Source organism: Panthera leo, chromosome A1, assembly GCF_018350215.1.
Source record: "Panthera leo isolate Ple1 chromosome A1, P.leo_Ple1_pat1.1, whole genome shotgun sequence".
Taxonomy (NCBI): Eukaryota; Metazoa; Chordata; class Mammalia; order Carnivora; family Felidae; genus Panthera; species Panthera leo.
Genome location: NC_056679.1, coordinates 85,904,766 through 85,920,442, shown reverse-complemented (window position 1 = coordinate 85,920,442; position 15,677 = coordinate 85,904,766). Strand labels below are relative to the sequence as shown.

The following is a 15,677-nucleotide window of genomic DNA, read 5'->3' as shown; positions in this document are numbered from 1 at the left end:
AGTCCCATATCAGCAAACCAACTAACCTAAATGTAGTTTCAACCTCTTCCAGGAATATTATCTTAAACCGGTCAAGGTGGAATTTTTTGGCCAGTAGTTGTGAGATAATTTGAGAGATCCACTAGTCGACCAAAGGAAGATAAATGTAATAGTCTTTCCTTGTCCAAGCCCCTTTCTGTCTTTAACAGTCTCCCATTTTGTACAGTGCTTTGCGCCTCCTTTCTATTTGTTAGACGGGGGTGCTGCCGGGTTTATGAATCATTGAAGAAATCAACATGATTTTTAAATTTACTCAGTTGTATTTTGTTTTAAACAGATTTGTCAGCACTGTGGGTTTGAAGGAGACTTCAGAACATCTAGCTTTGGGGACAACATGAAACATAGGCCTGATGCCTGTGAGCCTTTTTGAGTTCTCTGTCTTTCTCACCAATTTGGAGGGTAGTAACAAAGGTCATATCAGTTCTGGGTTCTGCTCTTTTAATGTCAATATCTCAATGTAATTGACTTTTAGTCTGGAATTACGTTTTTTGAAAGTCTAGTGCCATGCAAAATCTTCATTCTTGGGGTCCAGTGGTTCAGTCATTTTCCCATATATGAGAGTTACTCATTTTTCCCTGGATATATGCCTTGCATATATGTCTTTAGTCTTTTTTTTTCTTTTTAATCTGTTTTAAGTAACTTACTTACTATTACATTCTATTATATTCTCAACCTTTTTAATGTATTTGTGATTTGCATTCAGTCACTTTCAAATCTGCAGCCACATACACACTTCTTTTTGTTACAGGGTTTTCCAGCTGAGAACTTAAAAACGTAAAGGGAAATTTCTTAAGTTATAGTGAGAATTAGTTTAAATTATATATGTTTTTATAAGATTAACCTTATACTATTGTCATTTATTATTTAGAACCTCACAACTGCTAAATCAAAGCATAGACATAGGGAAAAAAACATCTCAATAAAACAGATGTAGTCATGTCCCAAGCATGTAAAAAATATATTTTCTGTTATATATCTATATATCTATATCTATATATCTATATCTATATATTTCTATAATATATTGATATCTCTCTCTCTCTCTCTCTCTCTCTCTATATATATATATATATATATATATATATATATATATATATATCAAAATGCCCTGGAGTATTCTAACATAAATGTTTGCAAGTTTAGAGTTTTTAAACCCTCATGTTTGTCTGTTAAAGTACATTATTTTTAAAAAATAAAATGAATGTAGGAATTAAAGAAAATGAATGTATAAAAAGAATAATATAAGCAAGGGGTTGCACCAATTTTTTCCATTATGCTTATAAGTATTTGTTTTCATATATATATATATACATATATATATATATATATATGTATATATATATTAAAACCTTGGAGTTCAAGTATGTATAAATTACATATATACGTATAACTATATTTCTAGAAACACTTAAACTCAGTCATTCAGAGGTGGCCAATTAAAGCTATGGTCCCTCTGAAAATATAGTGCAAATGCATTTCTGATACAACAGTTCATTAGGGGGCAGACAAGAGTTAAGTTTAATAATATATAAAAGTAAACACTTTTGCTGTAACATAATATATACAACCTTTTGAAAGTTTTATGATAAAACTATACATTGGGAAGTCAGACTTTCTAGGCAAAATAAAGAGTGGCAATTAAAAAGTTAAAAGAAGTTTAACTACAGCATAATCTCCAAATATGTATAAAATTGGTAGCACAGGGGCACCTGGGTGGCTCAGTTGATTAAATGTCCAACTTCAGCTCAGGTCATGATCTTGCAGTTTTGAGTTTGAGACCCATGTCAGGCTCTGTGCTGATAGTTCAGAGTCTGGAGACTGCTTCAGATTCCATGTCTCCCTCTCTCTCTGCCTCTCTCATCCTTGTGTTCTGTCTCTCTGTCTCAAAAATAAACATTAAACATTTTTAAAAATGGTAGCAAAGTTTAATTTTTATATTCATTTTAAATTAAGTTTACAGAGTTACCTCTGTGTGACATTAAACACTGCCTCATATCCAGAGCTTAATGATTTCTTCTATAAATTTCAGGTTCCTGCATTCATTCTCTTTCAAGAAAGACTATTAATCAGTATTTAACATCTGATATTTGGTTATTATCTTTACATGTTAAGTTTTAACACCAGGGAAATATCTTTGCAACTTCTTAAATGGCACTTCTAACTTTACCAGGAAATTGAAAATTGTGAAATGCATAATGTGTATTGAAAATAAATCAGCAACCACTTGTTGAAAAGACAAAATTTCTGTGAAATTTTAACACTGTCATATTTGCTTAAACTTTCTCATCTGGGTCAAATAATTGGATTTTCCCCACTGTAGCTCTGGGAATCTGGGGTGAAGAAAGGAAGTGTTTATATGTCCACGCTTGAAGCAAGGCTTGAAAGAGGTCCCCTTGACCAATCCCCTCCATTCCAATGATTATTGCAAACTCTATAAACAGGATTCTTATTTTTTTAGTGAAGCAAAATGGTCCTTGCCAAATTATGTGATATTGAGTCATTCTGGCTATCAATTATCTGTATGTAAATTTCTCCCTACCCATAGAATTATGTTCATCTACTCACCAAGAAAAACACCACCTTGTTACACCCAGTCATTGTCTCCTAATAAAAAGCACATGATCTCTGGTATTCTGCAGTCTTCTTCAGGTCCAGGTGTGTTTTCTTGCTCTGGCTGTGGATCCTGGTCTTTGGGACAAATCTCTTGATCCAGTATTTTCCATGGTCTTTGATTGTATCCTTGGGGAGATTTCTCCTTCTCTCTTCCTATCCCTGACCCATCTAAACTAGGCATTGGGGTCTCTGCCTCATTGGCTCTCAGCAGTGTATGTAACCTTAATTCTTAAAGAGCACGTTGCTTTGCCATCACAAGCCTTGTATACAGGATAGTGGGTTACTTTGTATTACATTCACATGTCTTCTAATGGATTAAACTCAGGACAGTTCTGGGTCATAAGCCACATTCCCACTTTCTTCCTAGACTTAGTTCTCAAAACTGTCTCCTTTTGATACTTCCTCACAGCCATGCACATGGGTTTGAGGTCACTTGATCCAATAGTCTTAGTTTGGGAGATAACAACTTTTATATACCCTTTGAAGTGGGGGTGTCATCACATAAATAATTCTGAGGCACATAGCAGGTATTGTTCATGATGTATGTACACCAGACCTGAATCCTCTGTGTTTCTGAAGATTTTGATGGCCATTGATTTTTTTCAATATACTTATTTCTTAGTTTCAATGGAGATTCTTTTTTTTTCTGTTTTTGTTTTATTTTGTTTTGTCTGTTTTTGTTTTATGTAGAACCCTAGTCAATAGACTCAGAATCCAAATACCTCTTTAGACTTATCTAGAAAATTCCATGAACAGTTAAGACAGTGACTGCAGGGGTTGAGGAGGAAAAAAAAAAAGTTACATAAATATTTAGGAGACAAAAATTGAAAAAAAAATCGTGATTATTTGGCTTTATTTAGATGAGACTAAAGGATTCTGGTTAAGGTTCAAATGTCAAATTGTCCGTGTTACACAGAAGAATTCAATAATCACATTGGGTTTATTTAATCATTCATGAATGAAATGGGCAGCATCCCATCTAGAAAATGTAAAGCAGTACCAAAAGGCTGTGAAAAATGGGAGGGATATTATGCAGAAGGAGGCAGAAACAAGGAAAGAGCTCATTACCTCATCATCCTGAAGGTAACTTCAATATTGACAACCAGGAAATTCCAGATTGTCTGGATTAAGATTGTATTCCTGGGAGAGGTTGAAGCTACAATTAAATTAGGCATTAAGTCTTGGTTTGGTGACATGGGGATTAACACAAGTGACTCCATTTGGTCCCTATTGTCTGTTTTTAAATAATTCCCCCCTTTTGATCACACTTTCAGCTTAACTGAAGATATGATCAACAATGGAGTGCCAATCCTAGCTACTGCTCCAAAGTTCTCCAAAGTCCTTTGTGCAGTATTCACAGATGATATTTTTTGATGAATCTCTGTGATATTCACAGGTCAGAGCCTCAGGTTCATATCATTTGAGTCATTCATTCTCTTTCTACCTTTTCTTACATTAGAGTCTTACAGAGATCATTTGCACTGTAGTTAACAGCTGTGTACATGCATTTAAATCTTTTGAAATAGGGACACCTGGGTGGGGTGAACATGATCTCATAGTTCGTGAGTTCGAGCCCCATGTCAGCCTCTGTGCTGACAGCTCAGAGCCTGAAGCCTGCTTCAGATTCTGTGTCTCTCTCTTTCTCTGCCCCCCCACCACACTTTCTCTCTCTCTCTCTAAAAAATAAATAAAGATTATTTTTTTAATATAATAAATCTTTTGAGATAGGGGCGCCTGGGTAGTTCACTTGGTTAAGCGTCTGACTTCAGCTCAGGTCACGATCTCATGTTTTCTGAGTTTGAATCAGGCTCTGTGCTGACAGCTTGGAGCCTGGAGCCTGCTTCAGATTCTGTGTCTCCCTCCCTCTCTGTCCTTCCCCCACTCACACTCTGTGTCTCTCTCTAAAAAAATAAATAAACATTAATTAAAAAATAAATACATCTTTTGAGATAATGCAGCATACCAAAGATAATGCTATCATTATTATAAGCAGGATAATTCCCAGTGTTTAGAAGTGCACTTCAGACCCATGGTTTCCAAGACCAAAATCAATCAAAATCCAGTAAGTCATAGAAGGTGCCCTCTGAAGGATTGCCATTTTAAACCAAGTATTTTGCTCATAATCTTATGTAACTGAAGGTCAGCATTCCCAGAAGTGTTAATTCAGGTGCACCAGGAGGTGTTTGCCACAGCACAGACACCTCTCTGCTCTTCCAGAAGATAATCAGAACTACTTTATCAAGAACAACTGAATCTGACTCTTGATTCTGGCTCAGGTCATGATCTGAAGGGCATGAGATCCAGCCCTGTGTTGGGCTCTGTGCTGGGTGTGGAGCCTTGTGTAACATTCTCTCTCTAGCTCTCCATATGCCCCTCTCCTGCTCTCTCCCTTCCCCACCATCAAAATAACAACTTTGGACAGAAAATGTAAGGATGGTTATCTGACAGCTATTGTATCAGCAGCAGATTCTGTGATATATTCAAGAGTTAAGGAAGGTGGCTGACCCATCACAGCCACGTTTACATTTATTCTTAGCTAGAGGAGCAATGGTCTACCAAACAAAGCTAGTTTTGAATCAAGAATGTGTTCTGGCAAGTCCCATTTGAATCTGTGGCTCAAGACTGGAAAAGTGACAGCCATAGGGGCCAGTACAATGTAAGGGTCTGTAGAGCACAAAGGTAGCTTTATTCTGGTTATACTTTCCCTGAATTTCTGTCTTTATCAAAGATTGGATACAAGATTCCATGGGGTTGAGTTTGAAGTTGTTAACCCAAGACAGGAAAGTGGACCAAAGTGTCCCTATTATCATGAACAGATCAGAATTTTTGATGACAATGCAGCAGTCTAAAGGGTATCTTATAGAATGGCCTGAGAGATATTGATGTCAGCATTATCTGTCCAAGCCAATGCCTGAATAAATGGGATAAGAGGAAGAAGGAGGAGAAGGAAGGGTTTCATGTTTAGTTAAAATGTGAAGCCTTGATCTGGCATCTTGGGAGGAAGTCCTTTACACTGATGTCAGCAACTTCTCTGACTTGCCAATTTGATTTGTATGTTTCCAGTGTTTGCACAGGCACAGACACCAAGTAAAGCTTCCTTTAGCTGTGAAATATAAGCACATGTTTCTCGTCTCTGAAGTTTGGCTGCCACCAGGGTCATGAGGAGAACACAGTGTAGTCCTTTCCTAAAATATTTAAGGGATGTCTTAAATTCAAAAAAATTCAAAATTCAAAATTCAAAATTCAAAAAAAATTTGGAGATATCTCTAACAACTATATAATGTTATACATTTGCCTTTAGGGTCTTTCATTGCCGCCTTGGTTGAATAAATAAAGTTTTTAGATTTGTGATGATCTGTATTCCTATTTAGGATGTGCTTTATAATAACTTCCTAAGGTTTTAACAAATTTCCCAGGATTTAAATGGTAAATGAAACATATTCGGTGTTTAAACTAATTTGGTTGTTGGATCTGTCTTTAAAGTTATCAGCATTAAATATAAAACTTTATTCTACTCAGGTTTATTAAAGGCCAGATAATCTCATGCTATCTCTGTTCCAATCTGTTAACAAAAGGATGCTTTAAAGTAGTGGTTAACTTTGTTTGCCTCATAGTTTTCATGGGTAATTGTTAAGATAGCTCTCAGCCTCTCTGATAACCTAAAACTTTAACTTTTTGCTTAAATGATAAATTGAATTAAGTTCTTCAGACATTTAGACCTCTTCCAAATTAAATGGAATGCTAAAACATTGCTTATTATACATAGGCTTATGCTTCTAACTTCTTATGGCAACAAAAACTAACAATATTTAATTCCATGCTTTATGCTTAATGGAGTCATAAGTTTACCACCTAAACATTTTTCTGATGTAACAGATAATTCACAATTGGTTAAATGTAATTGAAAGTGATAAAAATAACAAAAGCAACTCTGTATGTAGGAAAGTAGGAGATATGAAAGAAAGGCATGGAGATATATTTTTGTTGAAAGTAAAAGAAAGTAATTTTGTGCTAAATGATACTGGTTATTTGGAGAGAAATGGCTTGGGACAAAATCAAAATTCAAAGAAAAGTTGTAGAAGTTTCATGAAGGAAAATCTTTAAAAAGGAATTCTATGTGTGGTCAAAACGGACTAAGGTTAAAATAAATGAATTTTAAAAGTACACAGGGTTAAGATTACAATTCTTCCTCATTTCATCCAAAGGCTGGGAAAATGATGGCAATACTCTTCATGCCAGCCTCCAAATCCTTCACATTTGTGTTGTTCCTGTTTAATAGAGGAATGAAAGCCTATGCCATATGAGGGATGGATAATGTATAAAGGGCTTTTACTAAGATACATGGGAGCCATTTTACTCTACTCAGCCCATTGTATGCCTCAAATGGATGTCCACATGGCTAAAACATATTTATGTGGACATTACTGAAAAAGACAGGGGAATAGACATTGACTTTGTCCCTTTAGACCCCTTCCTCAATGGCCAATGATCACTATGTAAGTTACTGCTGGGCAAAAATAAAATTAGTCCATCCTGCAACAACCACAGAATATACACTTTTGTTAATGGTAATGAATAAATAAGTAAATAAATAAATATAATTTTAACAAAAAGGGTAAAACAACAGTACAACATGCCCTTTTAAGCTGTTTTGCTTAAGCCTTGGTGGAATTACCCATTCCTTATAATCCACAAGGCCAAACAATTGTAAAATGAGAACATGATATGCTCAAAAACATGTTAAAAAGCAAAAAGGGGGAGATACCCCTGGCTGTATTCATTACAACCTCAGCTCCTTCTTGATCTTGCTAAGATAACTCTTAACTTTTTAAATCTCAACACTCAAGGACTAACTGCAGCTGAGTGACATTCTTCAAAATAAGATAAACCCTCTCACCCTATGGTGCTATGTGAAACCCCTGAAGGGGGACCCACAGGACGGGGCCCACTAAACTTCTCACCTAGGGTCAAGGATATGCTTGTGTTCTTTCAGATTCTGGACTTTTGTGGGTTCTGTCACTTTTGGTAAAGCCTTACAACGACATCATGGAGACCCCAAGAATATCTTCCAGTAAACCAAGACTTCCAGATAATGACTCTTTGAGTGAGTGGGTACTGGCCCCTTTCTTCAAGGTGGAAGAAACCTCTTCATGGACTTCCGATCCTGAAGCCACTCTACAAAGGCAAGTTCTTGCCCCTGATATAACATGGGAAAGCCTTAAACACCTGTCTAACCAGGCTGGCACCCTCTTACAGCACAATGGTATCGCATATACCCCGGACTCACACCTGATGGTCATGATCTCCATCATTGATAGAAATTCGATACAGGTAAGCCTAATTCACATCTATTGGCCATGATTTCTGTCATTAACAAACATTCAATATGTGTAGGCCTGATTATACGCTTGCCCTCATCTGTCCAGGCCAAGCTCAATATTCATATTGGGTTCATCTTCTTAACCCACCCATATTTGACAGCCTAACACTCCTGGACTGAGATATTCCTATTAGCAATAATGACACTGAGTTCATGGAAGGAGCCGCTCTTAACCTGTCATTCCAAACTGAACAAGAGCATAGGCTTTCTATGCCAAGACCTCAATGGTGGCTTACTTCAGCACCTCCTATCTGTGTTACTAAACTCAAAAACTTATCTGCTCGTCTTAAACTAAAAATCAACTGGCTTTTACATGCACAGCCCAAAACCTCTACAAAGCCAGACAATCTTACCTTTTTCACAGCCACAAGCATTGATATACCTCAAAAAACAAACATATCTAATTCTCCTAATGTTATAGCCTGCTCTAGACTCAAATATTCAGACCACCCCTGAAATATTATCCCCTGGACAACCTGTAATGAAGAAACTGAGCATAATCTTCACTGGAGTAATTGGACTATTACTGACAGGGGTTCTAGAAGACATTTTGAAACAAAATATTCTAATAAGACCATATCCTTTGGCCAGCCTAGTGGGGAGGATATTTTTTGGAAAAACAGAGGCTTGCCTGGCCCTATGATTTCTGCACATAAAGGAAAATTAAAAGGACCTTACCTTGTTAATCTTTGGAATCTAGTCTTCCTGTCTTCACTCATATTATTAGCCACGGTGAAATTAATGTAAAATAACATATAAACCTAACTTGGACCTCCCTGCACAATAGACAATTTATGTGGACCACTATTTGCATCCATTTTCCCTATGTTCTCTTTGCTACCTCTACCTTACAGATCTGACAACCAGGAACTAATTATAGTATCTCAACCTCTCAGGGCTGGTTTATGTCCTGCATAAGTAATGATAACATCACCCAATTAAACATCTCCTCCTTATTAGTGCTTAGCACATCTCAACCTGGGTTCCTGTTAATAGTTCTGAGCACTATATGCATCCATCAGGATTGGCATGCTTTCCAACTTGTTCAACGCTGGCACTCTGCTGCAAGGCAAAAGAAATTTGTTGGCCTGTTGATCATGGGCATCCTCATAGCAGTAGGTGTTATTGCCTCTGCCACTGTAGCTGGAAATAGCCTGCAACATACTATCCAGACAGCCCAGTCCTTAATAAATTTATGGTCAACACCACCAAAAAATTTGTAAGCCAGACTGCCATTAATAAACACATTTTTTGGCCCCTATCAAAGCTCTTGAGGTTGCAGCAAAATTTATTGGAAAGAAACAGGAGTCTTTGTTCCTCCACTCTAAACTGCACTGTGACCCTAACTACCAGCATATCTGCATGGCTGGCATTCCTCATAATCACTCCCAGTCTTGGGATACTGTCCAGACACACCTTCACAGTATCTTTTCTTCCCACCTCTCTGACAATATAGAAGATTTATTTATGACTTTGTGCCAACAGCTACAATATACAGAGGATCAGCTTAAGAATGAATGGGCTGACTCCTGGGAAATGTGGCACTACCTAAATCCTTTCTCCTTCATGGCTGACACCCATCTCAAATTCTGGAAGACTCTGGGGAGCAGAATCCTTCTACTGTGTCTACTTTTATGTCTTTGCAGAATCACTCTTAAGTCACCTGAAAACAAAAGAAGGACCAGGAGCTCCACATGACTGTCCTCAAACATGAAGCTAAAAGAACCAAGGAAAACAAAAAGAGGGAACTGGAGGATAAGCTTAGGAATCTCCCGGGTTTGCACCAATGTGTTACCAAGACATACAGAAATACAAAGTCATAAGATGCTCACACCTGAATTTGGGTAAACCAGACTGGCACTCCAAAAATAAGGGGGTAAAAGAAACCCCAAGAATAGGGATGCACAAAGGTGTCAGGAATAGAGAGGTACAAAGACACCCCAAAATACAGAGGGGGTGCAGAGCCCCCAATATAGAGAGGGAGAGGCAAAGACCTGAAATAGAAAAGGCACAAAGGTGCCCAATACATAGCTATATGAAATAAACAAGATTAGATGTTCAGGGTAGAACCACCCTCAACTTAGTACTATAGCAGAAAAGCTGCTTTCACAGGAGAGTACGGCCAGGTTAGGTAAACTGGTGAATTGGACTATGGACCACTGCACTGCAGGCAAAGCAGCCCAGAGCTGAGATGGTTAACAAAAGAAGAGGTGCCTTGTTATCCCAGAGGTTATTCCCCCTATCTGTCTCATCCCCTAGGCTGATAAAGAGAACAGACAGGGCGCCTCCTGTCTGCTGTTAACAACCATCTACCCATCTGCCTGGCGTCAGGATTTTGTTTTGTATTGACATGAACCCCAAACACTATATGTCTTCAAAACCCCCTTCTTCCCTCAAGTCTCCACGTTAATGTTCCCAGTTTGTTTGTCTCTTTGTGCATGTCCATCATGTTTGTGAGCCTTCTAATCTGAATAATGTGGGGCAAGAATCCTTATTCGGGGCTCTTGTCTTTTCCCGGACATTAGCCATCTCTTGCTTTAATCTTGCATCTGCTCTTTTGCTGGCCAAAAGAGACCTTTAGACTTAGAGTCTATTTCAGATGATTTTAGACTTATTAGTGTAAGAAACAGGGGACAAGGGAAAAAACTGAACACTAGAGTTACCCTTTTGTAAGACACATATATGTTTTTAAGGGGCATTTTCATTTGTACGATTGTCTTCCTCTCTGTACTAGGAAGTGAAGGATGGACAAATCTCTAGAAACTCTTCTCAGTGGAGAAGCCAGTGACTTAAATTTGCACAACAACCATACTGTTGCTTACCCTCCCTTTTCTGGTAACCTACCATAACTGGCCTTCCCAAACCCCCCACATCTTTTGCCTTTATCTGAGAAAGGTTTTTAAAATAATGGCTTAGTCAATTTCAGGCAGTTACTCATTTTCTTCTGGATCTCTCCATACACACAACGTACAATGTGTATTAAACTTTGGTTTTACCTGTTAATCTCTTGTTGTTGTTGTTGTTGTTGTTGAAGGAGGTGTCTCAGTCAAGGATCTAAAAATGTAGAATAATTATTCTCCCACTTACACAGCATTTACTGATAGTAAAAACAACCATGCCTTCATTTGCTTTTCAGAAATCTAAGTCCAGAGACATGGTGTAAATTTTGTTAGGCCATGATATCAGGACCAACAACAGATCAAGGTGTCCTGATTTCCTCCATAATTCACCGCCTGAAATAGTTAAGGAGTTTATATTAGGCATCCCTGTTCAACTCCACATTCCCTCAAATTATTTCCAGTGATAACCACTGGGAAAAACTGAAGGCATTCCCATCATTTTCCTGGTTTGCATAAGATTCTCTTTCTACTCACTGTTCTACTTTTCTCCAGGCTGGCCTCATGAGTATGTGTTCTGTGCACTTGCACAGGAGCATATATTCCCAAGGGCTATTGCTTGGCTTAATGGTCTATATCTGCCATCTTGAAAACGTCATAGTTTCATATCTGGGTGTACACGTGAGCAGAGGAACGATGCTGGGCGGCAGCGTTGGCTTGTGAATTTGACACAGCAGCAGTACCTGCACAGGTGGGCTCAGCAGCATGCACCCAGAGCAATATGCCTGGCCTCCTCATGTGAACACACGTATATCCATTTCCAGGGCACATAGAAACCCAAGGGAGTATCTCTTCTGGGACTGGGACGAGACTGGTGACGGTGATGACAGCAGCAGCTGCAGAGGCAGCACAGAGGTGGAAGAGTCCACTGCCAGGAGACAGAAGGAGCTCTGCCTGGCAATAGCAGTGACTCACACTGGGGGCAGGGGATGACTTTCACTTCCACCTCAAAGCCCATCCTGTGTCATTGATAAAATTACTAACTATCTTGCCTGAGTGTCTGGACAGGAAGTGATAATGGAGCTTAACTAGTAGTAGTAATCTTTGTCAGTGAAATACCACAAATAAAAGTACACACATTGCCATTGCAATAAAGCATATTGGGAAGTTACGAGAATTAATAAAATAATCCAAAACTTATAGTTTTAGAAACTTCCGCAATATTGCAAAGAAAATTTCCAGAAGTTCAGAAACAGAAATGCAATTTAACAATGTTAAAAATATTTAAAATTTAATGTGAAATATTGCTGATAGAAATAATAAAATTTCATATAAAATTTCAGAAACATGAAAAAAGATCACAGTAATTTACCTTGTATTTGGAGATACAGTAATAAAATGAATAAATGAGTATTGGAAGCATGAAGTGACTTCCACTATCTTTTACAAAGTCCACAAATTACCAGAAATTTGAAAGTTTCATTAAAGTGACAGTTATTAAATATATATTTAAAAGCAAATTCAGATTTACATATCAATTGATGGATTGAAATTGATTTATTAGAGAACTTTATTAGAAAAAAATTTTCCTGAAGAAACATCAACTCTACATGTACTAAAATTTGCATTTGGATATAATGTATCAGATTATTCCCCTTGGGAATATATGCTCCTGTGCAAGCACATACCCCACTGCTGTGACCACTTATAAATACTCCAAACACCTCCAATAACATACTCATAATGACTCTTCTCAAATTAAAAATTGTCAAAAATTAGTTGCCGCCTTGAATTTTCCACCAGTGACTAACAGCACATTCAACTGTATGGATAGAAAAATGAAGTTCCTAAAAGCATAAATTCTGATGAAATTAATTTGGAGAAAAATGAGGCAAAAAATGTTACCAATGATGACATCACAAAACAATGTATTACTATTTATTATATTTAAAATTATGGCACAAAATACTGTTTGTCATTTGTATTGCATTTAATAGATAAGAAATTAATTTTGAAGAAAAAAGTCTTCATATTTTAGCACAGAAGATGGCACCCTTTCTGCTTTTGAAAAAGAGGCCTCATGCTTTCATTTTGTGCTGTGCCCCATAAATTATGCAGGGTATGACCTACCTCCTCTCTACCAAACCAGAGAAAATAAAGAGCATTTCTTCACTTACCAATGATGAGAAGTGTTAGCAATCTACTTGAACAGGAAGTTCACTTGAGCTGAGAGTTTTTATTAGATTAATAGCGGGACGTGTTTAGAAAAGTGATTTATCAATGACTAGAATTGGCGTATGGAAGTTGATATTCCCCCAACTTATTCCGGTAAAACTTTGAAATGTAGCGAATGGGAAATAAAATAACCTATGAGAGGCATGAGCGAATACAAGGATAGCAGTGACTACTGAGTATGTGATAAGTGTCGGGGGTGGTAATGGGAATGTCCTTGAACCCCCTAATTCCTAATAGCTACACTCAACTTTTGATCCACTCAGATTATAACTAACCTCAAAGTTTCTTCATCTCTTATGGCACATCCAAGTCTTAATACTTGATTTTGAGGGATACCTGAGATGAAATCATTTTCCTAGGATTCACTTCCATAAAAGAAGCATAAACTTGTTATAGTTTATTCAGGATGGTCTAGGACTTTTGAATCCCTGATGAAGTCTCACCTACATCTTTCTAAAGCCAAGTTAGCATATAGGGGAAAAAAAAAAAAGGTAACATACATAGATAAGTCATTGAGTCTACAATGGGAAGAACAAGACGGTTTCTGACATTATTTAGATCTAGACATTCAAGAAACATTTATTTTTCTCTTTATGTATTTTGGAAAATAAATGTAAAATAGTAGAACTGTTATGCTGAATGACAGCTTCAGTTAAACAGTTTCCATGTTCATTTCCACATGAAAAAGAACCATTTTCATTGGGAACCTATTAGCAAAAAATGAGTGCATTTGAAAGTCATGAGAAAAAGCATCATAAAGATAAAAAAGAGAAGGCTTAAAATTACATATATGTTTGAGAGACAATTTTGTCCAGACATGAGGTGACTTTCTTGTGATTCTAGTCCTTGTGATCCAAGAATAAAATAATATTTGACAATTACTGTACACTGATGAAGGGACTTATACCCAAGTCTTGGGTACATATGCAAAAAGCTTTGTCTACATTTTCAAAAAGCAGATTCTCTGAATCATTCTTCTCAGGGCTCCCATCACCGCCTTGTTTCGCAGGCTGTAAATGATAGGGTTGAACATTGGGGTCAGAATGGTGTAGAAGACAGCCAGAACCTTGTCCTCTGCTGGAGATCTCAGCGATCTTGGGCGTAGGTAAGTGTAAGCAAAAGGTACATAGCATAAAGTTACCACTGTGAGGTGTGTGCTGCAGGTTGAATAGGCCCTCTTCCTCCCTTCTGTTGAGTGCATGCGGCAGATGGCAAGGAGAACTCGGCCATAGGAACATGCAATGCCAATGAAAGGAAACACAAGAAAGAGGGTGGTACTCACAAACACTGTGTACTCATAGACCCAAGTGTCCATGCAAGCCAGAGTCAACATGGCTGGGACATCACAGAAGAAATGGTTGATGGACCTGGATCGACAATAAGGGATATGGAGGGCATATACAGTGTGGGCACAGGAATTGATTGAGCCCATTATCCAAGATCCTGTTATCATCAACACACACACTTTTTTGCTCATACGAATGGGATAGTGAAGAGGAAAGCAAATAGCCACATAACGATCATAAGCCATAGATGTCAAGAGCAATGCTTCTGCCCCTCCTAAAGTCAAGAAGAAGAAGCTCTGAAAACCACACCCAATGAAGGAGATAGACTTGTTTCCAAACACAAAATTGAAAGCCATCTTGGGAACAATAGTGGAGATGTAATTTAGGTCAATGAGGGAGAGCTGACTAAGTAAGAAATACATGGGTGTGTGTAGACGGGTGTCTAGGAAGATGAGTAGAATCATGGACAGGTTGCCAAACAGAGCCATTAGAAAAATGAGGACAATGAGAATAAAAAGGAGCAGGCCTATTCTTGATGGTGGAAACAACCCCAATAAAATGAAATCAGTTGATGTTTGAGTATAATTTTCCATGGGGCATTGATGCAATTTTCCTGAAGGCAGATAGAAAAGTCAGTCAATCACAGAATATGAAGCTTTTTTTTTTTTTAGTTGTGTAGTATCTAAAATCTTACAGTGCTTAAGTAAATAACTGAATGTTTCCATTTTGTAAAAAAAAAAAAACAAAAAACACAACAAATTATTTTTTGACCTAGAGATTAAAATTTGAAGATGCAAGCATTAGTAGCCTAAATCTTTTCTAAGAAATCTTTAATGTCACTAAAAATAACATATATTCACTAAGAATTTATCAGGATACATACATTTAGCTTACGTAAACATACACAAGTATTGCCAAAATCATATGCTTATTCAAAATGCATGCACATAAAATCAACATAAATGCATACATTGTACAGTTATTTTAAGAATAATGTTTGTGACCCATAAAGGATCATTTTTCTTTTATATCTAAGACTTACTTCTAAAACTGCAGCAGCCTATCAGCTTATGTTGAGGAATAATATTTATTTCTTGAGTCATCTTTGCATAGTAATATCAAATAAAACATCCTTGAAGTCAGGTAACACTATTTGGTTCACATGTTCTGAAATTGTGAATGAATACTTGATGTCAAGTACCAATGATACAAAATCTTCTCTTCTTCCTTCTGAATGATACGGTTAGGGTCGACTCTTCAACTTAATATCTATACACCATAGTCATG

At 37.3% G+C, this 15,677-nt stretch overlaps 1 protein-coding gene across 1 annotated transcript; it reads right to left on the bottom strand.

Annotated features, from left to right (window-relative positions):
• Positions 1-14,044: 14,044 nt before the first annotated feature.
• LOC122199822 (olfactory receptor 2L3-like) lies at positions 14,045-14,983 on the bottom strand. The gene has a single exon (XM_042905164.1). It carries the CDS (start codon positions 14,981-14,983, stop codon positions 14,045-14,047), a length of 939 nt encoding a protein of 312 aa, XP_042761098.1.
• Positions 14,984-15,677: the final 694 nt, after the last annotated feature.